At 40.2% G+C, this 26,125-nt stretch overlaps 1 protein-coding gene across 5 annotated transcripts in view; it reads right to left on the reverse strand.

Moving 5' to 3' along the window:
- Positions 1 to 26,125, reverse strand: part of KIF1B (kinesin family member 1B) — a 150,135-nt gene that overhangs the window by 34,009 nt on the left and 90,001 nt on the right. For 3 of the 5 annotated variants that reach the window (XM_065935780.1, XM_065935779.1, XM_065935781.1), the window contains 9 exons: positions 16,913 to 17,006; positions 15,832 to 15,980; positions 13,794 to 13,972; positions 12,823 to 12,960; positions 11,416 to 11,664; positions 2,892 to 3,010; positions 1,839 to 1,924; positions 1,360 to 1,489; positions 1,025 to 1,187 (listed from right to left, as the gene is read on the reverse strand). In XM_065935780.1, coding sequence (XP_065791852.1) covers positions 1,025 to 1,187; positions 1,360 to 1,489; positions 1,839 to 1,924; positions 2,892 to 3,010; positions 11,416 to 11,664; positions 12,823 to 12,960; positions 13,794 to 13,972; positions 15,832 to 15,980; positions 16,913 to 17,006 — 1,307 coding nt within the window. The remainder of the gene's footprint in view (positions 1 to 1,024; positions 1,188 to 1,359; positions 1,490 to 1,838; positions 1,925 to 2,891; positions 3,011 to 11,415; positions 11,665 to 12,822; positions 12,961 to 13,793; positions 13,973 to 15,831; positions 15,981 to 16,912; positions 17,007 to 26,125) is intronic. The other 2 variants (XM_065935782.1, XM_065935783.1) reach the window with 1 other exon arrangement.

Consider the following 26,125-nt stretch of genomic DNA (forward strand, 5'->3'; position numbering starts at 1 on the left):
GGACAGAAGTTAATAGACCATTCTTGCCATTTCAGATGTCAGCTGGCCAAGCAGGTCTTTTCCATAAAATACATCAGCTACTAATGGAGACTTAGTGAAAACACATTAAATGTGCAAATCTACACTGGATGGATACTATTTCATCAATTGTTAAGTTTTAGCAAATGACATTAGCAGCTTACTACATAATAACCACATTTAATTGAGGATTTGGCTGACAACTACATAGAAAGTGAAGCTGCATGAGGCCTCCAGAAAGGATAAGGCACACACCGAGGGGAAAGGAAGGGCAGAAACCTAAAGCAGCCTTTTGGTGGCACCAACAGCAAACCGTGGGCTTTAGGAATGGGGCAGTTCAGACTTTGTTCTCTTATACTGTGGCCCTTTCCAAGTACTCCAAAGATATACTGATGTTGGGAGTATTAATACTTAAGATTCCCCAAAAAAATGTTTTTGGAAGTCTTGAGACAAAAGTAACTAGAGCACAGAGCTCCAGAGGGTTACAGGATAGAAAATGCTTATTAAACAGATGAGAAATGAAACCTGTCACTTCTTGTCTACATACTTACTAGCTTTCTTTCAATGGATATAGAATTTTGCTGTTCTTTAAACAACATACATTTTGCCTTTCCCAAGCATTAAACAGGCATAATTGGCAGTTGGATAACTCATTGATTTCAGACTTGTTTATTAACAAGACATTTTGGCATGAAGAACATTAAAAAGGCTGATGAGTAAGCTTAACTGGATCTGACCCTGTACTCCTAGCAGAGGGGGGCAGTCCACAACTGAACCTCTAGCAGGATGTGTGGCCGCACTCCTTCCAACTATGAACTCTGTTTCGTTCCATTGCCCATTTCCACTTCCTACTCCCATTCAGAGTAAAGAAAGCACTTTATTTCAGGGTCTGGGAGTCATTTATCTCTCGAGAGTGTACAATCTGGCATGTCTAAGAGCACTTTATAGTGCACAAAAGTCATCACCCGAGTTAATGGCTAGGGAGGCAGAGCAAAGCGGGGCTTACTTGAACTGACAGAAGATGTCTGCATACTCTGGGAGGATTCCACTGGCTTGTAGCACTGTGACCCGGAAAGTGAACGCACTGCCCAGCTTTAGGTGGTTGCCGATCTCTTCAGAAAATCCCTCCATCATCATCTTACCATCCAGCAAAGTGCTTGATTTCAGATCTAAGGCAGGTCAAATGAACACAGGTACGGTTCAAATAATGAAAAAGCACCTTTCAGAGAGGAGAGTGTATCCTTCCATCACTAGTTGATAAAAGTAGTGATTGGCCTTGACAATGGTCAGTGTTTTCCCCTCTTTGAAAGCACCCCCAGTCACAGCACTCTGATTACACACCCAGGTCATTCATTCGGTTGACTTCTTCTGGAGGAGTGATGACCTCAGAACTCTGACCCTGTCCTTCCACAATCCTCAGCTCCTCCAAGGACAGACCAGAACGGGTCAATGCAACTGAAGAAATGTCACTCTGAAAACAAGGCAGCATAAGTAGATGATAAGTAGTGTGACAACATATTTTTCCCATGTTTCTTTTATGTCTGTTTATGTACCCCACAAATAATCGTGACTGAAAAGTTACGTGGATTAAGGACTGCCTGAGAAAAGGTGATATACCACATAGTATAAATGTTGGGTCTTCACCCTTTCCTTGGGAACTGTCAGACATGTCCTATGTTCTATTAAACAAGTCTGCGGCTACCTACACTTTTTAATTCTAGGGAGAACTTCCCTCCAGTGCTGAACATCCATCCTCCTAACAAATGTGTCTACTTCTTTCTCCTTCTGCAAGGTTTTTCTCTTCCTGGAAGATTCCTCACCTGATTAAAGTACTCATTATCAAAAGATATTTTAGCTGTTCCTGACTGTCGAATTCCAGAGCCATAATCAGGAGCTTCTTCATCCGCTAAGCAGGGAAAAAAAAAAAAAGCAAAGATGAGACGACATATGGGGCTGAGGGAAAATTACTCATTGGATTACAAAATAAACTCGAAAGTATAGAAACTTAAGGTCCCAAAAATCTAATATAAGAGGAGATACTAAAGAAGAAGTCTTTTGCATGAGAAAGAATGAGACCAAAGCAGTAAGATCAAATAGGGTTTCCACCTCCACTCAGGGAAACATACCCCTCTCCCTGCTCAAATGAAACTAGTTAATAAAGAATCAGTTTGATTCTTGATACTGTTCAAATATCATACTTAGAAATACTGTTCCCTTTCCGTGGTGAGACTATATTCAACAATACTCAACAAATATTTGAAAATACTAGACTGAACTTGTGGAGACCATCATAAAGTCTACACTGATGACTGTCACACATTTCCATGGGGAAAAGCTGAAAGGTCATTAAATACAGCACAGCATTTGGAAATTAAAACAGAAAAGTTAACAGGAAATAACCACGTTCTTTCCTCATAAGGTAGGCTGGATCTTGGAAAAGTGTAAAGTATCAAAATCTTGATCCATGCATTACAAAACTGCAGCCAAAGCACAAAATGTCTAGCTGTATCCTGAGAGAAAAGTAGCCAAGAAAATGTCTGAAAATCTTGTTACTTCTGAAGCAGTTAAGATTCATTATTTAAAATGCAAATGACTTTTATAAAGTTAATCCAAGAGTTGTCCCTCATGGTAAAGGAAACCCCTTCACCCCATTATTCAAAAATAGCAGTAGGCTCTACTACAAACCAAACAGGATCTACCTGTGAAGTTTGGGAAGAAGAGTTAGAAAGGAAGCAGCAAAGGCTCTCTGAGACAGTCAGATGCACCACAGTTTGTTCTGAAGTGTGTGGCTGAAACGTGGCACATATGGAACCGGCCTGCTTTGTCTCAAGGCGAAGAACCCACAGCTTTCACTTCAGAAGAGGGGCACCTACCTGCAATGGCCTGCACAGCCACACGCAGAAACCCGCGCACTTCTCCCTTCTCGCTGACAATGGCCACCCTGTGAATCAGGGGCACGGGGTACAGCAGGTTGCTCAGGTAAACAAAGGCCCTAGAGACAGAAACCAGGAGACAGGTGTCTGAGCATCCCACAGACAGAGAGGCGTCTGAGCATCCCACAGACAGGCTGGCTTTCAGATTCACCGAGAACACCTTCACGAAACTGTGAGCTGGCTTCTGGGCCCTGTCTCAATGCTGCCGCTCTGTTTCGCACTCTCAGACTGTCTCCGGATGCTTTTTCAGCACAAATAACAAATAAACAAATGCAAATGCTTGCGCAAGATCAACTTACACTAAATTACTCCCTATAAAATTACTACAACAGGTAGAGGAGTAACAGTTGGAAGTAGGCTTCTAAGATATGAATACTGCTAAGGGTAGGGAAAAGGGAGCCCATTAAGGAGTTCAATCTTTTCATGTAACTATATAAAGAGGTTTTGTTTTGTTTTTCCCAATAGATAAAACGGAAATCAGGAGACCAAAAAAAAAAGGCCAGAGAAATGTGACTGAAATACAATAATAACTCTAAAATAGATTTCAAGTCACAACACTCCGGGTCTTTATTTTTACCCTAAGAGATGACTATGATATTTAGACAAGGTGACTGACACATATGGGCAGAAAGGCTATGAAGCCAGAAATATCTGTTAGTGAGCTTGTAGGAGACTCAGGATGGACATCAACAAAAATGCTAAGGAAGGAGACACTGATTCGCAAAGGGTGGCTTTTGCTTCTAGAGCCCAAAACCTTACTCAGAAATCAGACACACAAAATAAGACCTAACATTTTCTACTTAGACAAACTAGCAAAGTTGTATCACATTGGTTCTCTTTTTATCTTCTTTCATAATTTTGTAGCTCTTGATTTTTTTCTTTAAGCAATACAAACTGGTGATCACAAAGTTTGGGTGTTTATTCCAATTAGTGGATGGGAAACAAAACCTAGTTCCTACTGTTACTCCTGTCTTCCCACTTGGTATATGCTGATCCTTGGACACGAGACAAGACAAAAGGTAAACATTTACATCAAGGAAACAGACGTAACCCAATGTGACACATACAGGCATACCTCGTTTTATTGTGCTCCACTGTTTTGCACTTTGCAGATATTGCATTTTCTATAAGTAGGTTTGTGGCAACCATGTCTCCAGCAAAGCACCATTTTCCCAACAACATCTGCTTATTCCATGACTCTCTGTCACATTTCGGTAATTCTCATAATATTTCAAAGTTTCTCATTATCATTGTATTTTTTATGGTGATCTGTGATCTTTAATGCTATTGCTGTAATTGTTTTGAGATGCCACAAACCACACCTATACAAGACAGTGAACTTAACTCGGTAAATGTGTGTTCTGACTACTCCACCAACACGTCATTCCCCTGTCTCTCTTCCTATACTTGAGCCCTCCCCCCACCATTCCTTGAGACACAACAATATTGAAATCAGGACAAGTAATAACCCTACAATGGTCTCTAAGTGTTTAAGTGAAAGGAAGAGTCTCATGTCTCTCATCTGAAATAAAAAGCTAGAAATGATTAAGCTTAGTGAGGAAGGCAAGCTGAAAGCTGAGACAGCTTTAAAGCTAGGCTTTGTGTGTCAGTCAGCAAAGCGTGAATGCAAAGGAAAAGTTCTTGAAGGAAATTAAAAATGCTACTCCAGTGAATACACAAATGATATAAGAAAGTGAAAAGGCCTTACTGACGATATAAAGTTTGTGTGATCTGGATACAAGATCAAAGCAGCCACAACACTGCCATAAGCCAAAGCCTAATTCAGAGCAAGGCCCTCTCCCTTTAATTCTATGAAGGCCAAGAGAGATGAGGAAGCTGCAGAAGAAAAGTATGGAGCTAGCAGAGATTGGTTCATGATGCTTAAGGAAAGATGTCGTCTCCATAACATAAAAGTGCAAAAGAAAGCAGAAGTACTGATGTAGGAGTTGCAGCAAATCATCCAGAAGATCCAGCTGAGATAATTAATGAAGGTAGCTAACACTAAAAAACTAAAGAGCTTCTTGATGAGGGTGAAAGAGAAGAGTAAAAAAAAGCTGGATTAAAACTCAACATTCAAAAAACCTAAGATCGTGGCATCTGATCCCATCACTTCATAGCAAACAGATGAGGAAAAAGTGGAAGCAGTGACAGATTTTATTTTCTTGGGCTCCAAAATCACTGTGGATGGTGACTGCAGTCTTGAAATTAAAAGACACCTGCTCCTGGGAAGGAAAGATATGACAAACCTAGACAGCATATTAAAAAGGAGTACACGACTTTGCTGACAAAGGTCTGTATAGTCAAAGCTATGGTTTTTCAGTAGTCATGTACAGTTGGATCATAAAGAAGGCTGAGCACCAAAAAATTGATGCTTTCGAACTATGGTGCTGGAGAAGGCTCTTGAGAGTCCCTTGGACTGTAAGGAAATTGAACCAATCTTAAAAGAAATCAACCCTGAATACTCAATGAAAGGACAGGTGCTGAAGTTGAAGCTCCAATACTTTGGCCACCTGATGTGAAGAGCCGACTCATTGGAAAAGACTCTGATGCGAGCAAAGATTGAAGGCAAAAGGAGAACAGGGGTGGTAGAGGATGAGATGGTTAGATAGCATCACTGACTCAGTGGACATGAATCTGAGCAAATTCCAGGAGACAGTGAAGGACAGGGGAGCCTGGGATGCTGTAGTCCAGGGGGTTGCAAAGAGTTGGATATGACTTAGCAACTGAACAACAGCAACAAAAACACTAAATAACAGATTTTCAATGCAGATGAAACAGCCTTCTATTGGAAGAAGTTGACATCTAAGACTTTCAGAGCTAGAAGGAAGTCAATGCCCAGCTTTAAAGGACAGGCTGACTCTCGTTAGGGGTTAATGCAACTGGTGACTTGAAGCTGAAGTCAATCCCCACTTACCATTCTGAAGATCCTAGGGCCCTTAAGAATTACACTAAATGTAGTCTGCCTGTGTTCTATAAATGAAACAACAAAGTCTAGATGATCAGCACATCTTTTCACAACATGCTTTATGGAATATTTTAAGTCCACTGTTGAGACCTATTGCTCAGGGGCAGGGGGGAAAGAGTCCTTTCAAAACATTACCACTCAAAAAAACAAAAAAAACAAACAAACAAAAAAAAAAAACAACAACAACAAAAAAAACATTACCACTCACTGACAATGCACCTGGTCACCAATGAGCCCTGATGGAGATTAAGGTTTTCATGCCTGTTAACACAACACACACTCAGCAGCCCATGGGTCAAGAAGTAATTTTGACTTCCAAGTCTTATTATTTAAGAAGTAGATTTTGTAAGGCTACAACTGCCATAGACAGTGGTTTCTCTGTTGAATCTGAAAAGGAAATGTCATTGTAGATGCTATTAGGAACATCTGTGATTCATGGGAAGAAGTCAAAGTATCAGTACTAATGCTAGTTTGGATGAAGTTGATTTCAACCCCCATGGATGACTTTGAGGGATTCAAGACTTCGATGGAGAAAGTTAAGTGCAGATGTGGTAGAAACAGCAAGAGAATAGGGATTAGAAGAGGAGTCTAAAGATGTGACTAAACTACTGTCTCATAAAACTTTATGGGGTGAAGGGTTGCTTCTTATGGAGGAGCAAAGAAAGTGGTTTCCTGAGATGGAAACGACTTCCAGTGAAGACACTGGGAAAATTTTTGAAATGGTAACAAAGCATTTAAAATACTACATAAATATACTTGATAAAGCAGGAGCAGGGTTTGAATAGACTGATTCCAATTTGGAAAGTTCCACAGTAACACCACCACAGTGGGTAAAATGCTATCAAACAACAGCCTCCACCAGCAGACAGTCTATTTCACTGAAGGTTCAGATGATGGCTAGCATTTTTTTTTTTTAAGCAATAAAGTATTTTTAAATTAAGGTCATCATTGTTTAGTTAGTAAGTTATGTTCGACTCTTTTGCAACCCCATGGACTTGTAGCCCGCTAGGTTTTTCCATCCATAGGATTTCCCAGGCAAGAACACTGAAGTGGTTTACCATTTCCTTTTCCAGGGAATCTTGGATCAGGAATTGAACCTGCATCTCCTGCACTGGCAGGTGGGTTCTACACTGCTAAGCCACCTGGGAAACCCAAATTAAGATATGTATGTTGTTTTTTTAGACACAATGCTTTGCACACTTAATAGACCAAATGTAATGTAAACATTACTTTCACATGCACTGGGAAATAAAAAAAGGCATGCAACTGGCTATTGCAGTATTTGCTTTCATTGTGGTAGTCTGGAAACAAACCAGCAATATCTCCAAGGTATGCCTGTATGCATGTCTGCACCTTTTCCTGCTCTGAATCTACTTTAAAACAAAGCAAAGGAAGATGGAGTAGATTCTTGGGATCTCAACTCAAAGAAATGAAAACAATTCTGAAAACAAACAAAATACACCACAGGAAAACAAATGTTAATAAAAGTAAAAGAGCATAAATGAAATATGAAAGAAAGTATAACCAAAAAAAGAAAAACCCACAATTGCAAGTGAACACGGAATCAGATCAAACGACATCTGCTTCCCTTTCAGTCTGCTCCAAAGGTGGGGGAGGGCAATGCTAAAAAAGAGGGCCAAAAGCTGTGTGGTGCAAAAATCTTTAAATGAAAAGTCTGAAAAGGATTAAAAACAAGACTCTCAAACATAAACTACTATGACAGAGTTTAAAGACTAAGAATTTGGCGTAAGGTACTAAATGAATCACTTCACTTTCAAAGTCAGCACACATACAGACCACCTCCATCTTCTGCCAGCATTCCAGCCAGTGCCCACTTCCAATGCCTTGACCATTAAGGAGCCGTGGCGCATGCTCCACCCGTCTGCTGTCCTCTCTGAGCTCTACTACCCATTTCAAACCTTTGATTTCACATCTTCAGGTCTCATTTCAAATACCACTCTCAGGACAGGTCTCCCCAATGTTTTATGATCTCAGTAACACAAAACTCCATCACTGCTATGATTTCCATTTACTTATTCAATCATCTGTCCATCTCACCCACCACACGGAAAACCCGTGAGGGCAGGAACCATGTCTGGTTTTACTTGCCATTGTCTGCAGAGGGCCTGGCTAGATTTATTGAATAAATGCACTAAAAAAAAGAGCTGGTCAATGACTGAGTATCTGTGGACATAAGTGAATGGGAAAATGATTTGCTCTCTATTTTTAAGTAGAAGTGGAAGATTTTTACAGAAAAATGGGTTAAACCAGAAGTAAGAAGAAAACCATTCAACTTTATATTGGGTTGATTTTTCAAAGCCATACTCATAATAGATATTAACTATATAGGATATGTTTAGATTCTTAACCATATTTAATTTATACAGTTGTTTTCATATTTAAAAGTAGCTATTCAAAAACAAGAACCCTTCTTTAAAAATTATTTTTTTAACTTTTTGGTTGTGCCACATAGCATGCGGGATCCTAAGTCCCCAGCCAGGGAACAAACCTGGGCTCCCTGCAGTGGAAGCTCTTAACCACTAGACCGCCAGGGAAGTCCCAAGAAATAAGTACTATCTGAGCACACAGTGAAGATGAGAATCCCCTTTCTGTCTATGGCAATGGCTACTTCAAAAGTGTAAGAATAGAAAGTATCCTTGTGGATTTCCCTTTTCAGAGAGAGAACTCTAGAATTCAAAGGCAGTGGTATGGGCATCGGCCCTGTGTCTACACAACCCCACAATCTCTAGACAGCTCTTCGTCCTATGAGAACACAGGCTCTCCAATCCAAAATCAATGCTTTGGACTTTATAAAAGTTCTCTTACGAAGCTTTTAAAACTGGAATTTTTATAGTTATTATTCATTCTTGAGAATCCTTGTACCCTGATCTAGCAGACTGAAAGAGAAGAGGGATGAGAGAGGGGAAGATGTAAAGGATATATTAGCATAAAGTTCTGTGAGGTTACATAAAAAGGGAAACAAATTCTGTCAACACAAAGATAATGAACACCAGCGCAATTACAATCCTAGTTACAGAAAGAATGTCAGTTCAGATACTTAGGCCACAGAATAACACAGGAGACCTTTAACCAGAAGCCTAGATTAAATACTTCACATTTCATCCCAAGTGATGGTGGATGATTCATAATATCCCAGCATGCCATAAGAGAACAGCTAAAGGGACAAGCTCTTTTAATTTTCATATAAAAATTCACCAGAGGCAGCCAAGGCCATGAATCAAAACCTACAAACGGAATTTTTTTTTAAAAACTAGTAAATTTTATGTGACTTGTATTAGCAATTATATGTCAATAGGGGAAATCTAATCCCATGAATCACAAAAACAGCAAAGAAGTTACTCCTTTTACACAGAGAATGACTGGTATGTAACTGGGTGATGCTGTGTAGCTATGAATTGTCTGTAGGTAAGAAATGCCATCAAGGGCAAAACTAAAGAGACAGCCTTCACTCTGCTGACCACTACGATTTCACCTCCTCCCTACTCCTTTCCTTGCAAAGTCAAGTGAGTTTCAGAACCAGGGAACTCAAAGAAATGGACAAGTCAATTCCTAAGCCATAGTTCCACAAGTAATTTATTAGAAAACTGAAGTAGAAGTGGCTGCCTTATACCTACACTTCAACAGAGTAAAACCTTTTTTTTCATATATATATATATATATATAAAAAAAGGAGAGAAAATACATACACTTAAGGCAGAGAATTTCTCCATTAAGTGGGATTCTGACTTAAGTTTTCCATACAACTGGCTCAAAATACAAATGCTTCTGAGTAGAACTCTTAACCAGAATATTCACTCTTCTAGTATGCATGAAAGAAAAGGAAAGAATAAAAAGATCTATAAGGCTCTTTCGTTTCTTACCTAACTCTCTATTTTACACTTGAGAACCCAACAGGCCTCAGTTTAAGTTGTCAGCCCTGTTAGGTCAGTGTCCTTCCCAACACGCCACAGAGTGTGAAGCCACCTATTCCTCACGTGTGATGACGCAGAACAAAAGTGAGCAGCGTGAGAAGGTGAGGAGCTGCACAACTGGCACCAGGACTGCGCAGTTTACGGACAAAAACTTAGTTCCAACTTCGGACCCTCTGAGAAAAGAGGGTGGGGGTGGCGGTAAAACCAGGAACGCATGATGGCCCCTTGACTCGTGCACAGAACTGCCTTCCTCAGTTTTAATATAAATCAGCTCCTCTGAAATCCTGAACATCTGTTCCTGGCATACACCAGACAATATTCATGGCTGTAAAATCCCTTTACATTTATTCATGGAAAACCTGAATAAATGCCCCTTTACCATTATAAAACAGTGAGGCTGTCTAATACTCCAACCCATGGTCATAAGTGAGGTCTTCATTTCTATCAAAAAGCATTTCTTTTCTCCCTTTCCATAAAGCTGATTATCTTCTACATTTAATTCTCACCAGGTAACCAACCAACACCATACTATGAGCTAAGCTTTAGAATCTTACATACCTAGGGGGTCAGGAGACTTGCTGCACTTTAGGTTTATTTTTAGATAACTGGTGCTAACCCATTAACACTGAAGTAATTTCCCTTTATTTTTAAAGGGTTCAACAAAACATGGTTTTAAAGTACCACAGAAATTAAATTTAATACCTCGAAACATAATACTTTTTTTAATCCAGTGACTGTTGCACTGTTGAATTTGTAATTAAAATTACTTCAGCATGAAGACTGGAAGGATGTAGACAAAGACCCCAGTATGAGGAACATGTGCATGAGAGCTCTGCATCACTGACAGATGGGGCCAGAGACAATGCCTCAGTTTGGCAGCTAAACTCAACACAAAGCAGTGTCATGGAGCACTGAACAAATATCCATTGTTGATGGTTTCAACAGATAATTTTATGAGATTCATTATTACAATCCCTACAGGTAAAATCTTAGCAGAAACCAAAGATCCATGAAACTGCCAAAGAAAAGGTATCCATCTGAGTTAGACGAAGAGGGAATTTCACGTTCCTGATTCTTTTCTGGGCTCACAGACTATGCAAGAAATAAACCTAATGCTACTTCTGACTCTATGTTTGTCCCTGTGATTCCTGTTGATGCCAAGAATCCCTTCCTTCTAACACTGGACTTGCTCTGTTCTCCCTCTCATGTTGCCCTCTTAGGCTTCTTCACTCACATTCCTACAAGAGGAAATATCAGACCACAATAACATTCTCCAACTCCAGAACAGTGTGACTCTTGGCTTTAATTACTTTCTCCTCTGGGGTCTCCTCCTTCAGAACAGAATTACCAGGCATGTAAGACAAGGGATCCTCCATGTAAAGTCATCACACGCTGCCACACAGGTTGTACTGAGGAGGCCAAGAAGCTCCCAGACGCTGCCTGAGGGCTCTCTCACCCACATCATGAATTGAACTAGATTAAAGCAAAATTGTCCAAAATTGCACAAGGAGCCTGTTTAGAGCAAGAGCTGGTCCCTTTTCGCCTTTCTCACTTTAACCTCACCAACCTTCCCACTAAAATGAACCATGGGGACCGGTCGTAAAACGGGTCGTGCCCGTCACTGAAGAGATCTGAGCCCTCCTCCGTCCCTGCGTCAGAGCCGGTGTCATCCACGAATGCCTCCTCATCAAAGTCCTCCATCTCCTCTTGCTGCTCGTCAGCCAGCTCAGTGATGTCGGAATCGGCCGTGGAAAAAGTGGGGGAGGGTGTGCGGTCAGCAAGGCGCTCATTCACACAGCCGTGGAAAATGGGGGAGCTAGACACCAGGGGACACGCCGATGGACACAGCCAAGGAGAGAGGAACAGTTGGTTAAACAGGAAGCTACAGGTGCCAAAAGGACAGAACCCACTGAGGAACCAAAACAAAATAAGCAAGTGGGAAAGCAAAAGGATAAAATAAGTATAAATCATCTGGTTCAGGTGAAAGGGAACAAGGACTGATCCTTAGAATAAGAAAAGCAAAGGAAATACATGAGTAGAATATGCCAGGTAAATAACGTGCTGTAAAACATCTATGTTCTCCCGTTCACACAAAAGATTAGCAGCCAGGCCTCAAAGGAGCCACTCAATATCAAGTGAAATAATAAAGTTTAAATCTTTATTCCAATCTCCATGTCACTGTGGAGCAGAAAACAAAATGGATGAATGATATATGGCAAAGTAGGTATATACCTTGCTTGGGTAAGATGTGTCTGGCCAATTCATCTCTTTAAAAACAAAAACACTCTACTATCAGAGTAGAGTGAAAAACACTAATTTCATCTCTACAAAATACTACGACTTCGGCTCCACCTTTGAACCCAGTTCCTTTAAAACTGTCGGAAAGTTTTCTCGATCAGAAAATAATTCAAATTCTGAAATCATTAAGGTGACATTTCTCTGCTTTTAAAATTCCAAATCTCTAAGAACTTGACTCAATGTGGACTCACATTCAATGTTGAAACCAAAGGATACATAAAAGAGGTGCAAGTGGGCTACTCAGGTGTGCAACTATTCACTCTTGGTAAAGACTAAACTGAGATGCACTGTTTTAAAAATTAAAGTGAGGACGTATCAGGTCATGGAGAAGTTGTAGTCTGATAAACTGCATGCCATACTGTGACTCTGAACCATGCTGGATACAGACACAGGTTTTCTTTTTCTTTTAAATCTATCTTGGTCAAGAGTAAGACATTTTGTGAATGAGTTGAGAGGCAGGGAAAACTGTCACCTACTTTGTTTCAATCCTGAGACTTAAACCTGCCAGCTGGATAAAAGGGAAGGGAAATATACCAAATGGCACAGTGGCTATGTGTGAGAGAATATGATTATAAATGGGGGCTTTTGTGTACTTTTTTTCTTTAACTTTATGTAATGCCTGTGAGGCTTTAAACAATTAAAACCATTACCTGAAAAGAATAAAATCATCACATACCTTCCCACAAGTTTGAACCAATGGAACCGATCATAAAATGGATCACTGCCAGTCATGGTGGTCTCACTTTCATCTTGGGTGCTGGAGGCCATCTCCCCTGCCCTGTCATACATCTCTCGCATCAAATCCAGCCTCTGCCTAGACAATAAACGTAAAGTGCACTGGGTTAATATCACAAGGTCATGTCAATATTACACTGGAAGGATCTTTCATGCAAGGTTTTAAAAAGCTGCTCCCACCATTTAATGGTATTAAAAAAGAATGAAGGCAAAAAGCACAGAAACTCTAACACTCAATATCGAAAGTGTCAGAGTCTAGAGAGAAGCCATCAAGAAAGTCAAGAATGGCCACTTAATCTCTACTGAGTCCCAGGATAAATGTGGTTCAATGGCATATGGTATCTCAAATATACTGAAACAGCACAAAATACCTCATTATATTAAAGGCAAAGGAAGCTATGCTATAACTTTCCTGTTTATTCATCATCATCATGAGATTCAGGAGAGAAAAGATGAATAATTACTAGATCCAAGACAGAAACAGATATTATAAAATTAAAAGAGTTAAAATATAAGAGGGTCTATGGAGGGTTAATTAATTTTAATTCCACGCCCCTCCAAATTTGCATGCCAAATTTGCATGCCATCTTTGCACAAGGCGCCATGTAATCTTCCCTTTGTCGTTTCAAATTTGGTATACACGCTGCCAAAGGAGCATTATGGAGGGCAAATGTAAATCACCTCTACAAATGACAAAGGTATTCACAGAGCACGCTTTGTTCACTTAGAAGAAAACGAACGAACAGTGCTATTACCAACACCAGCAACAGCACTTAGATACACAGAAAGGAAGCAACAGCAATTCACAGAGAGAAGAGCCCACTTGAGTAATTCATTATTATTTTCTAAATAAAACAACTGGCTTTACATATAACATTTTCTTTTTTTTTTTCACATGTAACATTTTCATACTTAAGTTTCTCCAAAGACCAATAATGTGTTGCTCCGTTTTTCAGATCCTGAACTTCTACAGCTACCACTGTACGAGGAAAAGGTCTGTCTTCATGAGTTTTTTCCATCTCAGTGGGAAGCAGTTCAGGAGGCAGAGGGGAGTACAACGTGTCGGTGAGCAGAACAAACTGAAACTGCACCTAAATGGACAGAAGAAACCATGGACAAACAAGCTTTTTGTTTTTCCAAGTGAGGTTCAGAAACAAGGCAAACATAATCAGGCCCAAGGGGAAAGACAGCAGCATGTGGTCAACAGCTTCTGATTAAGTGAGAAACGTGACTACTTGTATATTAATCATTTAGCTATTTACAGTCTTTGTTTTCCTGGCCTGGCACAGTGTTTTTGCACAACCTAAAATCTCAATAAATATATCCTGGTTGACTGAACAAAGACTTTCATAGAGAACAGAAGGTGGACCCAGGAATGCATCTCCCAATGAGAGCGGATGGACATGTGCTAACGTTTTCTGTTAAATTCAGAGGATTATAACTGTTACTCTTAAAAGTGTTTACTACAGAAAAGTGCTTTGCATTCATCATGTCATTTATTTCTTGGTAACTCCCTATTTTTTTTTTTTAAACCAACCATTAATGAAATGCTAGGTACAGCTGTGAGAAAAAAAGACCTAGCCCCTGCCATCATTTAATCTATTTGAAGAGGGAACTCGTTAATATATAATCACAAAATGAGATGGAGTTACAAAAGAATAAGAGATCTTATTCCTATTTCACGAAACTAAAAATACAGCCCTAGAAAAAGAGAATTTTTTTTTTTAAGGGAATGATTTTTCCCCAAAGTTAGGCAGTGTGAGATCTTACCTACTTCTCAATACTGCCCCTCATCCTATTCCCTGTAATCTTAGCAGTCAGGAGACTGTCAAACAGAGAGACATGCAGAACAATGAATCTGTACTGTTGTGTGATGTTTTCGGCATCACAATTACCATGTGTAGACACTACTTTAGCACTGTATGTGTATTCATTCTCTCACCCTTCATGAAATCACAAAAACCCTGGGTGGCAGGCCCAGTTGCTACACTCCTTCTGTAGATGAGGGCCTAGAGGCCAAAGTTACTAGAGTCAAACAACAGGGACAGCTGGGATAGGAACCTGGCTGTCTGGCTGCAGAATGCATGTGCTTGTCCATTCCACAGAACTGCCCCTCAGACCCTAGTAGAGAAGAGGCACAGAGGACTTACAGGTGCCAACTCAGTGGTAGAGAACTAAAGGAAAACTGAGATTTTCAGAACCCAAGGGAAATATTTTTCTACTGATATGTTTCTCTAACTCTCATCATATATAAAACAGGCTAGAAAACATGTTACTTTAAAAATTTCATTTAACAAATACCTAAAGACATCACTTTGCTAACAAAGGTCCGTATAGTCAAAGCTACGGTTTTCCCAGTAGTCATGTTTGGATGTTGAGAATTGGACCATAAAGAAGGCTGAATGCTAAAGAATTGATGCTTTCGAATTGTGGTGCTGGAGAAGACTCTTGAGAGTCCCTTGGACTGCAAGGAGATCATCAGTCAATCCTAAAGGAAATCAGTACTGAATATTCATTGAAAGGACTGATGCTGAAGCTGAAGCTCCAATAGTTTAGCCACCTGATGTGAAGGGCAGACCTATTGGAAAAGACTCTGATGCTGGGAAAAATTGAAGGCAGGAGGAGGGGAGGGCGGCAGAGGATGAGATGGTTAGAGAGTATCACCAACTCAACAGGCATTTGAACAAACTCTGGGAGATAGTGAAGGACAGGAAAGCTAGGTGTGCTGCAGTCTATGGGGTCGCAAAGACTCGGACATGACTTAGCAACTGAACAACTAGTACCTACTTCATTCCAGGCACATGTGTTAAATGAAGGCATATATAAATCTGTTTCACAGCAAAAAGCTGCTGAGTTCACCCAAGGGAAAGGTGGTCTTAAAACGAGGACCATGAAGCCAACCAGGCTCAGCTCTGCCTCAGGATGGTCGCTGTTCCCACAACCTCCATACCTTCTTCTTTAGTTCCACACTGATGGCATTGGCCTCCTTTAGGTAAACAGCATTACCCCAGAGTAAGTCCCTTAATGAGGTGAATTGGTGAGACTTCCACTTCCGGAAGGCCCACTGGGCCAGCTCAAATTCATGTTGTGTCCACGGAACTGAAAGAGCAAACCAGGTGTATTTAATGGTGGACTCATAACTATGTAGAAATTATATCCCTCTTATACCTCAGCTTTTTTAAAAAATCAAATTACTTTCCAGCTTTTCTTTCTTTTTTTTAGATACAGCTCTGTGTGGCTTATAATAAAGAAAAACCCTTAGTCTGTTGTACAACTTGAAACAGATCTATTTTCCTTTCTAGTAGAGGGAAAAGGTCATATTTCACACAGATATTTAAAAATAAAGAATTCAGTGTATAAATCAGGAGTTCCTTTAAAGTTATTATGAAGCCTTGAGATTACTGAAGAGGTTGGGTGAAAAAATAAAATGTGATGAATGTTGACACCACATTTTAATTTCAACTAAGAAATTCTAGAAAACTTCAGACAGGTAGGTATGACAAAACAATGTGATAAGCAGTCTGCCAGAAAGAGATTTAATGCAGGCTTCTATATTCCAAAGTTCTCACAGGGAAATCCCTGACATAAACTAGCAAATAAAACAGAGCATCCTTTTTTTTTTTTTTGGCCACACCACTCAGTTTAGTGATCCCTGAACAGGGATCAAACCCTCGCCCCCTACATTGGAAATGTGGAACCTTAACCACTGGACCACCAGGGGAATCCGTAAAACAGAGCATCTTAACAAAGATTAAGCTCTATATGTGCTTGTCACACATATATCAATTTCATATGTATGGCAATATGAGACAGTTTAAGTAAACTGCCCAGGAGATTTCTATGGAGACTATGCTCAGAAACCTTGGGTTCTAAGAGACACTATTAGCCCCACCCCCACCTCACAGAGTACAGCCTGGACTCTTAGCCTTGAGCATCTTTTAAACCATCTTTAAACTGGCTCAGGAATTTGACAACACAGATTCAAAACATCTCCAGAGAAAAGTTTCGAGATTATAGCCTCTAGATTTCACCTTCTTCCTCCTCCTCTTCCTCTTCAGTTGTCTCTGCAGCCAGGGATCGCGTCTCCACCTGCTTCTGCAAGGCCTGCAACTTACTCTCATAGTCCTGAACGGAAACAAAGAAGATAACATGTAGGAGAGGGAGGAAATAAGAGGGAAGGAAAAGAGAAATGAAAGGAAGACTGGGCAAGGGAGAGATAGCCAAAGACAAAGAAACGAGAAGACAGAGGCAGGAAGCAACAATAAAAAGACAGACATACAGACAAATGCTTCTGAAGAAAGCCACAAAGCACACAAAATAGTCTGTACTGGATAAATGCTTTAAAAGACCTTGTATTCTAGGGAATTTAACTGCAGTCTCTCTTTCATGTCCTTAGACTCAAGAGTTCTTTATTTGGGATTACAGTAGAGCAAAGGGGGGATTTTCAAGGAAAAAAAAATGCATGTGTCCCTTAAAGGTTAAAATGCATTTAAATAGTATCTTGACACATCCAAGAATTCCAAAGAAAAACAATACTGGAAAAGATTAAGTTCACTAGCATTGCTAAGAGTTCCAATTATCTGTTTGGGTGGGAGAAAAAATTCAAATCGTAGACTCTGAAACTATGGATGAAATATTACTATCTTTGCAGATGTAGGATAAGTTTAGCTTTCAGGGAACCTCAGTGTTAAAAGAACACAGTGTTATTAGGATTGAAATAATCTACATGCTGCATTTATTTATTCAATAAAGAAATTTTATATCAAAATATACTGTTATAAAATATACTAATATATTACAAATCATATTCATCCTTCCTTTCTCCCTTGTTTCCATGCACTCTCAGTAAGTGTGATATCGCTACTATCAGTGAAAAATAAAATGGTTCTTGGGGGACTAAAAAAACCTTTTTAATGTATAAAGCACAAATATACATACAGCATGTAAACTGATACCCTATATATCTGAGGTATTAAAATGGCATGGTGGGAAGAGAACAGGCAAAAAAATGTCTAAAACAGTTCCTTGGCGTGTTCATGAAAAAAAAGCTCGTGTTTTTTGACAAAAAAGCAAGTTAAGAAAAAGACCTTCACGCAGTAAAACACCAAATCACAGCATTAAGCACAGCATTTAAAAAATAAACTATTAGGCTTCCTGCTTCTCTAGGAGTGGCATGATTACAGGCTGTAAAGAGATAGAAGGTTTAGGTATGACCTTGTACTGTTTTCAAACAAAGCTCTCCAAGTCACAAATCAAATATTCCATGCATTACAGAGGATCACTGAGAGCCCAGTCAGCAAACTCCATCACAAAAGGGGCTCCCAATGGCAATGCTAAGAAGGATGCAAATATTCTCCAGGCTCTAGTCATTTATCGTTTAGTCTCACAAAGGAAGCTTTCTCTCTTTAGTGGAGCTGGCAGTGACCAAAAGCCAGTGAAACAGCTTTTTTTTTTTTGAAACAGCTTTTTAAAGACATCTAAATATGCTTTTTAGGGGACCATGTACTGTGGGGAAAAAATAAAAAGAAAAATATAAAGTACCAGGTATAAAGACGTGGGTTTTGTTCCTGGAACCTGCTCTTACTAGTCTTATAATTCTGGGAAAGTTAATCTTTTTAACACCTCATTTTGGTCTTTATTTATTTATTTTGGCCTTTTTTTAAAATGAAGATTTTATTATTCCACCTGCCTAAATTTAAGGCAGGACTGCAGGAAGGACCAAATGACATACCATTTTAAAATGTATGTGAAAGTCCTTTTGAATGGCAACATACTATCAAAATGACAAGCAGTGTTTTTAGAAAGTTTCTTGTCTACATACATTCAGCCCCCCACCTTGGTTTCTAAATACCATTCTCCACTAACAGAAACCAGGGCTCCTTAGGAAAATGATTGATTTCAGATTTGGAGAAGGGAAAATACAAGGTAACCCCAGAATATCTTGTGCCAGAAAGCACAGAGTACTTAAAGACCAATAGAACCATTTCAAAAGGACAAAGACTCCCACTGGTCAATAAATAATAACAACAGGAAAAGAATATATAGCACGTTGAGTATAAAAAGAATCCATGAGACCACAGTGATACTGGAAAGATTGAGAGAAAAAAGGGAAAGCTCTTCCTTACCAAAAAACAAAACAAAAAGCCAGTTAATAAATGAAGAGGGAATGACAGAAAATCACTACTATATTGCAACCCCAGATGTAGTAACTGAATCATCAAAGGATCATTAATACAAGCTATCACAACTGAGTGAAAGGTGGATGGAAAACAGAATATTCACACAATCGCAAGAGTCTACTAATGAGAAAGCACTAGAAAAAATCACATTAACTAAGTTTATTAAACTTCAACATTACTGAAAATAGGACAAATTGACATTTTACATCTACTGCTGTGAAGCAGATGGAACTACACAACGTAACATTTATAGCATTCTTAACAATGTTTAACCTAAATCAAATCTTGAAGAAATAATCAAATTAGAAAGTGACCTACTCTTCAAAAATACCTATGTAATGAAAGATAAAAGAAACACCAGAACCAAATGCAGTAAATAAACCTTGATTGGGATCTTGGATTAAAAAAACATACACACTTCTAACATTTATATTTTTTAGACAACTATGGAAATTTGAAAATTACCTGTATATTACATGATTTTGAGTCAGTATTAAATATTTGGATGGGATAATGGTATTAAGAGAATATCCTTGGTTTTAGGATATATACGTGTATTCAGGGCTAAACTAACATGGTATCTGTAACTTACTCTCAAATGATTCAGAAATAGCATATACATACGGGTATACAAAGGTTCACTGTACTCTTTTTTTTCAAAGTAAGAGGCTGGGTTTTTTTAAAAAAACCTATGTATGACATAGGATTCTTTTAACAAAAAGAGAAAGACTGCTGATTTACCTAAAGAGCATCATATGCAAAAAAAAGTTAATATTTTAGCTTAAGAATTTGTTTTTCATTTTTGCCCTAATTTTTTAATTATAGTAATATACACGACATAAAATTTGCCATTTTAACCATTTTAACGCATGAAATACGCTAATAATGTTCTGCAGCCATCACCACTGTCCATGCTCCAGAATTCTTCATCTTGTAAAACTGAAACTTTTTGTCCATGAAATACTAACTCCCACCCTTGCAGCCCTGGGCAACCACCATTCTACCTTTTGTCTCTATGATTTTGGCTACTCTAGGTATCTCATATAAGTGGAATCATATATGCTTGTGACTTTTTGTGACTGGTTTATTTATTTATTTTTTTATGAAGAATACTCTTTAATCCAAGAAACAATTGAAGAACAGAAAGAAGAAGGGACGGGTACTCTAAAAAAAGACAGGACACTGTTACGAGACGAGAGGAAGATGGAGAAGCTCAAGGACAAGCTTCACACGAATGACGACTGTGAGTGTCCAGGGAGGAAGTGTGATGTGGGCACATGGGCTGCCCGGCCTCTCTCCTCTCCCATAATTTGTATGATCCAGAACAGAGGTCTTTGCTCCTTTGTTTTATTTCATCTATGAACATTTGGGTCTATGTCACTAAAAGAAAAAGACCCTTAAGGGGGAAAAATTGATAATAGCATTTCACATCTAAAAGGTAATCTCTTAATGTCAAATATATGCATCATGTTCACATTTTCTCCATTGCCTTCTAAAAAAAACTTTTTTGTTAGCAGTTTGAACTAGGGTCCAAATAAGCTTGGATGATAGGCTGCTTAACTCTTTCAGTCCCAAGGCTTTCTCTCCATCTCTCTTTTTTATTTTTTGCCTTGTAATTATTGAGGGGAAAAACCTGGATTGTTACTTATATAAAATTTCTATATTCTGAATTTTGTTAGATGCCTGTGGTGTCATCTAACATGTTCATATGTCCCTTTTAATTCCTGAGTTTTGGAGGCTTGATCAGATATGTGCATCTGTGTTTAAGAATAGCGATTCCTATGTGGTACGTCCATTGGGAAGTTGAATTTGATTGTCTCCTTTTAGTGACCTTAATAGCCTTGGATGACCATTGCCTACATTAACAGCCTTGGATGACTATTGCCTCGATCCATTATTTCCTTTTTTTTTTTTTAATTTTTTAAAAAAATTTATTTGTATTAGTTGGAGGCTAATTTGTGACTGGTTTATTTTTGAGGATTTCCTCAAGAACAGATTCCACCATGAGTAAAACAGCTAGCTAGTGGGAAGCTGCTGCATAGCACAGGGAGCTCAGCTTGGTGCTCTGTGATGACCTGGGGGTGGGACGGGAGAGGCGGAGGGAGGTCCAAGAGGGAGGGGATGTGTATACACATAAAACTGAGTCTCTGTTGTACAGCAGGAACTAACACAACATGGGAAAGCAATTATACTTCAATTTAAAAAGAAGGGAAAAAAATGAGTTTGCAAGCTGGTCAAACTACCAAATGAAGACAAAATCCTTAGATTCTGACAGTTAAAAGAGTGACTTTTCCTAAAAGCCGTGGTTGTGCTTTAGTGGCAGTAAAGCTGACATAAAAAGATGCTCAGTAATGCTACAGACCTAACACTTTAACTGTACTTTGACCAGGAAAAATTTCTATAAACAGTTGGTAGTCCAAATGTCAACGAAAGTGAAGTGAATGTGAAAGTCACTCAGTCATGTCTGACTCTTTGCAACCCCAAGGACTACTCAGTCCATGGAATTCTCCAGGCAAGAATACTGGAATGGGTAGCTTTCCCCTTCTCCAGGGCATCTTTCCAACCCAGGGATCGAACCCAGGGCTCCAGCATTGCAGGTGGATTTTTCACCAGCTGAGCTATCAAGGAAGACCCCAAATGTCAATACCAATTCTTGAATTGGCCTCCTCTTCCCCAAACTAGGCTGCATATGAGCTTCCAACAAGGATGTTTTGATTGTTACCAGAAAACTACTAAGCCCTCGATTTTCCTGCAATAAATGGATAAAGAGATTCAGATACTACTGTTCTGTCCGTTTCACAGAGAAAATTATACTCATTACAGAAAACATGCTAAAAAATAATATATTTACCAATAGTCTTTTGTGTTTATAAAAAGTTCCAACTAACTGAATATATGCTCCATATTTATAAGGGCACTGCACTGACAGTTTCCTCTTCTAGAATGTTCTCTCCCACCAGACTATCCTTGTTTTCAAGCTTACCTTGTGCTAGGAACTGTTCTAAATGTTTAACATGGATTGTTCCAATCATCCCAATAATGCTATGAAAATGTTTCTATTGTTATTCTCATGTTAAAAAAGAAGAAAAACCTTAAAGAAATTAAGTAACTTTCCAAAGACCAAAATTAGCAAGTGGTAGAAAAAGGACCTGAACCCAAGCAACTGGACTCAGAGCATGCTATTTTTTTCAAAGAAAAACCACTATCCATCCATTCATTTGAGAAATGAATACCATCTTCACTCCTATTATGCGCCAGATGCTAGGAATATAGTGAGTGGTCAATAAGACAAAAGTTCCACTGGTGACGGAGATATAATAAACAGTAAACAGACATGGTACATGCTATGATTTCAGGAGAGAGAAGTGCTATGAAGAAAAGGAGTTATCAGAGGCCAACAGAGAGAAGAGATGGGTGGAGGAAAGCTAAGATTAGGTACTCAGGGAAGGTCTCTCTGCAGAGATAACATTTAATCAGAGATCTAATCAAGCACTCTGAGATCCTTGGTGGAGGTTGCTTATTCCAGTCAAATTTAGTTAACAGCAAGCACAAAAGCCCTGGTGTGGAGCTTGGTGTATTTAAGGAAAAGCAAGAAAACCTGTGTGGGTGGACTGGAGGAATGAGAGAAGAGTCGGAGAAGCATTTGACAACTGTCAGATAGGGACTGGGTTATGGACAGGTTTACAGGCCACGGAAAGGACTGTGGATTTTATTCTAAGGGAGTCACTGGTAGCCTAGAGCCAGGAAATCTAGCATATGCAGTAAAAATACCAATGTCCATGGAGAATTGCCTGTGGACTTGGAACAAGGCCAGGAGCCGTGAAGCTGTCCCTGCAGTTTCAAGGGAGATGGCAGTGGCCTGGTCCAGGGTCTCAGCAGGTGATAAAAAGCAAATAGAGCTGGCATATGTTTTAGAGGCAGAAGAAGTGTGCCCTGCAGATGAAGATGTGACCATGGGGTGTGAGAAAGAAAGGGAAACTGAGGATCACTCTTGGATTCTGGTCTGAGCTAGCTGCTCTGGTTTAGACAGTTCAAATGTGAGATGCCAGTTAACTCTCTGGATGTCAGGTCACAGTTGTGTGTCTGTGAGATTGGGGGAAGGCCCAGGCTGGAGAGAGTACCTCTGAGAGTCAACAGAGAAGGAGGCAGGGCAGGGGTCTGCAGACAGACTGCCTGCCTGAGACTGGACCTGGACTCCACTGAGCAGCTGTGCGAGGATGGGAAAGTATGTAAAATGGGATAAACAACACCTGCACTTCACAGAGGAGGGGTGCTAGAAGGATTCAATGAGTTAATATATGTAAAATGTATTATATGTGTTTGGTCCAAGTACTGTTGACCCATGAACAATACAGGATGGAGCACTGACTCTCCACGCAGTGGAAAACCTGCATATAATTTTACAGTTGGCTCTCAGTTTCCAAGGTTCCACACCTGCAGATCCAAACAAATGTGGATCTGTGGTATGTATTCACTGAAAAAAAATCCACATTTCAGTGGACCCATGCAGGTCAAACATGTGTCTTTCAAAGCTTCACTGTAAATGCTCAACAGGAGGTGCTGTCTTCATTATCACCTGTGTGAACACAAAAGCTGAGGCCACAAAAATGTGTGAGGTCACCTGGAGGAAAGAGCAGATATAGGGGAAAAAAAAAATGGCCTCTGTCTATAGCCACAGAGACCATGAAGCAGCAGCAAGAGAAAAATCAGAAGTCAGGAGAACAAAAGGTTTCGAGAAGCAAAGAGCAGGCAAGCCATGTAAGATGCTAGACAGATTTAGTAAAATGAGGACTTAGAAAACACCTGGATTTTCCACCAAGGAGACTCCTGGTGACCCTGACTAGACTGGCTGCAGTGGTGAGGTGGGAATGAGTCTGACTGGACTGAGTTCAAGAATGGGGAGAGGAGACAAGGAAAAGAAGGTAGGCAGTGGGGAAAAGTACAGAAAACGTTCTCAGGAGTATTTCTAGAAAAAGGAACAGACAAACCCAGTGGCAGATCACAGGGAACACAAACTTTTTTTGAAACTGGTGTTTGCATGCTGACAGGAATAACGTAGAAGAGAAAATCAGATGCTGTGAAAGAGAAGGGGTAGGTGTACAATAAGTCCCTCAGAAAACAGAATGAAGGGAACAAGGACTGAGCTAAGACAGGAGCACAGACAGTTCTTCCATCAAGAGGAGGGAAGACCAGGTATGCGTATGGATGTGTGGACACACGGAAACCTGGATGTGGGGAGAAAAGAAAAACTTCTTGGTTTCTTCTCTTTCTCAAAATGAAAGTCAGCAGCTGAGAGCAAAAAAAGGCCATCTTTCATCTTCTGAGACACCTGGTTTTAAACCTTCAGAGCATCCTGTGATTTTCCCTCAAGGTATTTGTCACAAACGTACAATATGACCATTGGTGTGACTGTCTAATGGCTATCTCCTCCAAGACTCTGTGAACTTCATGAGGCCAGGAACCTCTCATTCACCACTGAATCACCCGCATCTGGCACTTGTCTGTCTTCTAGAGTAGATACACAGTTGTGTGCTGATCTTCTAGTCAACAGTTCTCAGAAGCGACCACCTTCCGGGGGTTGGCAAATCTGCAGGCTGAATCCAGACCACTGCTTGTCTTTATAAATACAGCAGCTTTAGCAAAACACACCCACATCCATCCCTTTGCGTATCATCTACAGCTGCTTTTCTGCTACAACAGCGGAACTGCAGTTTTGACAAAGACCATGAGGCTCTCAGGAGGCTTCCCTGGTGGCTCAGACTGTAAAGAATCTGCCTGCAATTCTGGGTTCAATCCCTGGGTTCAATCCCTGGGTCAGGAAGTTTCCCTGGAGAAGGGAATGGCTACCCGCTCCAGTATGCTTGTCTGGAGAATCCCATGGGCAGAGGAGCCTGGCGGGCTACAGTCCATGGGACTGCAAAGAGTTGGACATGACTGAGTGATTAACACTTACTTACATATGAGGCCAACAAAGCCTAAAATATCTACTACCAGCCCTTTACAGAAAATGTTTACCAGTCTCTGTTCTGGACAGTGGTTCTCAAAGACAGATGCTGATCCAGCAGCAGTGGGAACAGCAGCATCACTTGAGATCTTACAGAAACACAATTATGACCCCACTCCAGACCTCCTGAATCAGAAACTCTGGGGGTGGGCCCAGCATTCTATGTTCTCACAAGCCCCTTGGAAGCTTCTCACGAACAGGACAGTTTTGAGAACCACTCTTCTGGGTGACACACACAGATGGATGGTGAAGAAAACACGAAAGATAAGGTACTTATTCTAGGTGAATTTACATTCTCATGCAAGGACCAAATAAGCTCACAGAGTTAATATTAAACAGTGGGCTGCCCTGGATCGGCTGCAGCAGGAAAAGGGGCAGGTGAGCATTGATCTGGAAGAGGAGTTAGGCACAAGGAGAAAGGATTCTAGTCTTGAGGAAGTGCCAAAGCCCAGAAGTGGGAACAAACTTGGCAAGCTCAAAGAACAAAGTGCTTGCAATGAGAGAGAGAATGTTAAGACATGAAGTCAGAGAGGCAGGCAAGAAGCCAAAACACGGACAGCCTTGGAGGCTACAAAGCACCATGGGAAGCCACTCAAAGGATGATGCGGGTGGCTGTGTGGACAATGGCGTACACACATCAGGAACAGGAGAGAAGAGACTCGTTAGGAGGCTACTGTGCTACTACTGGTGAGAGAGGACGATGTCATAATGAGGGCATCTCTGGGGAGATGGCATTGAAGGTAAAAATGAATGTCATAATTCTGGGTTTTCCAGTTAGGCTGCTTTTGACATTAGAGGCTTAGCTCTTTTTACTAATACTGCCTTCCTCCTTTCATGGTGGATTATAATTAGCAAGCAATAGCTAGAAGGGAAACATCCATGTTCCAGTTCTTGTCAACACCCTAATTTACTCACCACCAGCAGCACCATGCAGACAGCCTCAGATCTATGCCTCTGGGGGTCCTACAACACCTGTTCTTAGACCTGTGCGGCCCGTCTTCTCCTGTCTCTCAGGCCTGTTTTGGTCTCATTTACTTTATTTTCCAACCACGGTTCAAGCA

The sequence above is a fragment of the Muntiacus reevesi genome, chromosome 5 (assembly GCF_963930625.1).
Source record: "Muntiacus reevesi chromosome 5, mMunRee1.1, whole genome shotgun sequence".
NCBI classification, from domain to species: Eukaryota; Metazoa; Chordata; class Mammalia; order Artiodactyla; family Cervidae; genus Muntiacus; species Muntiacus reevesi.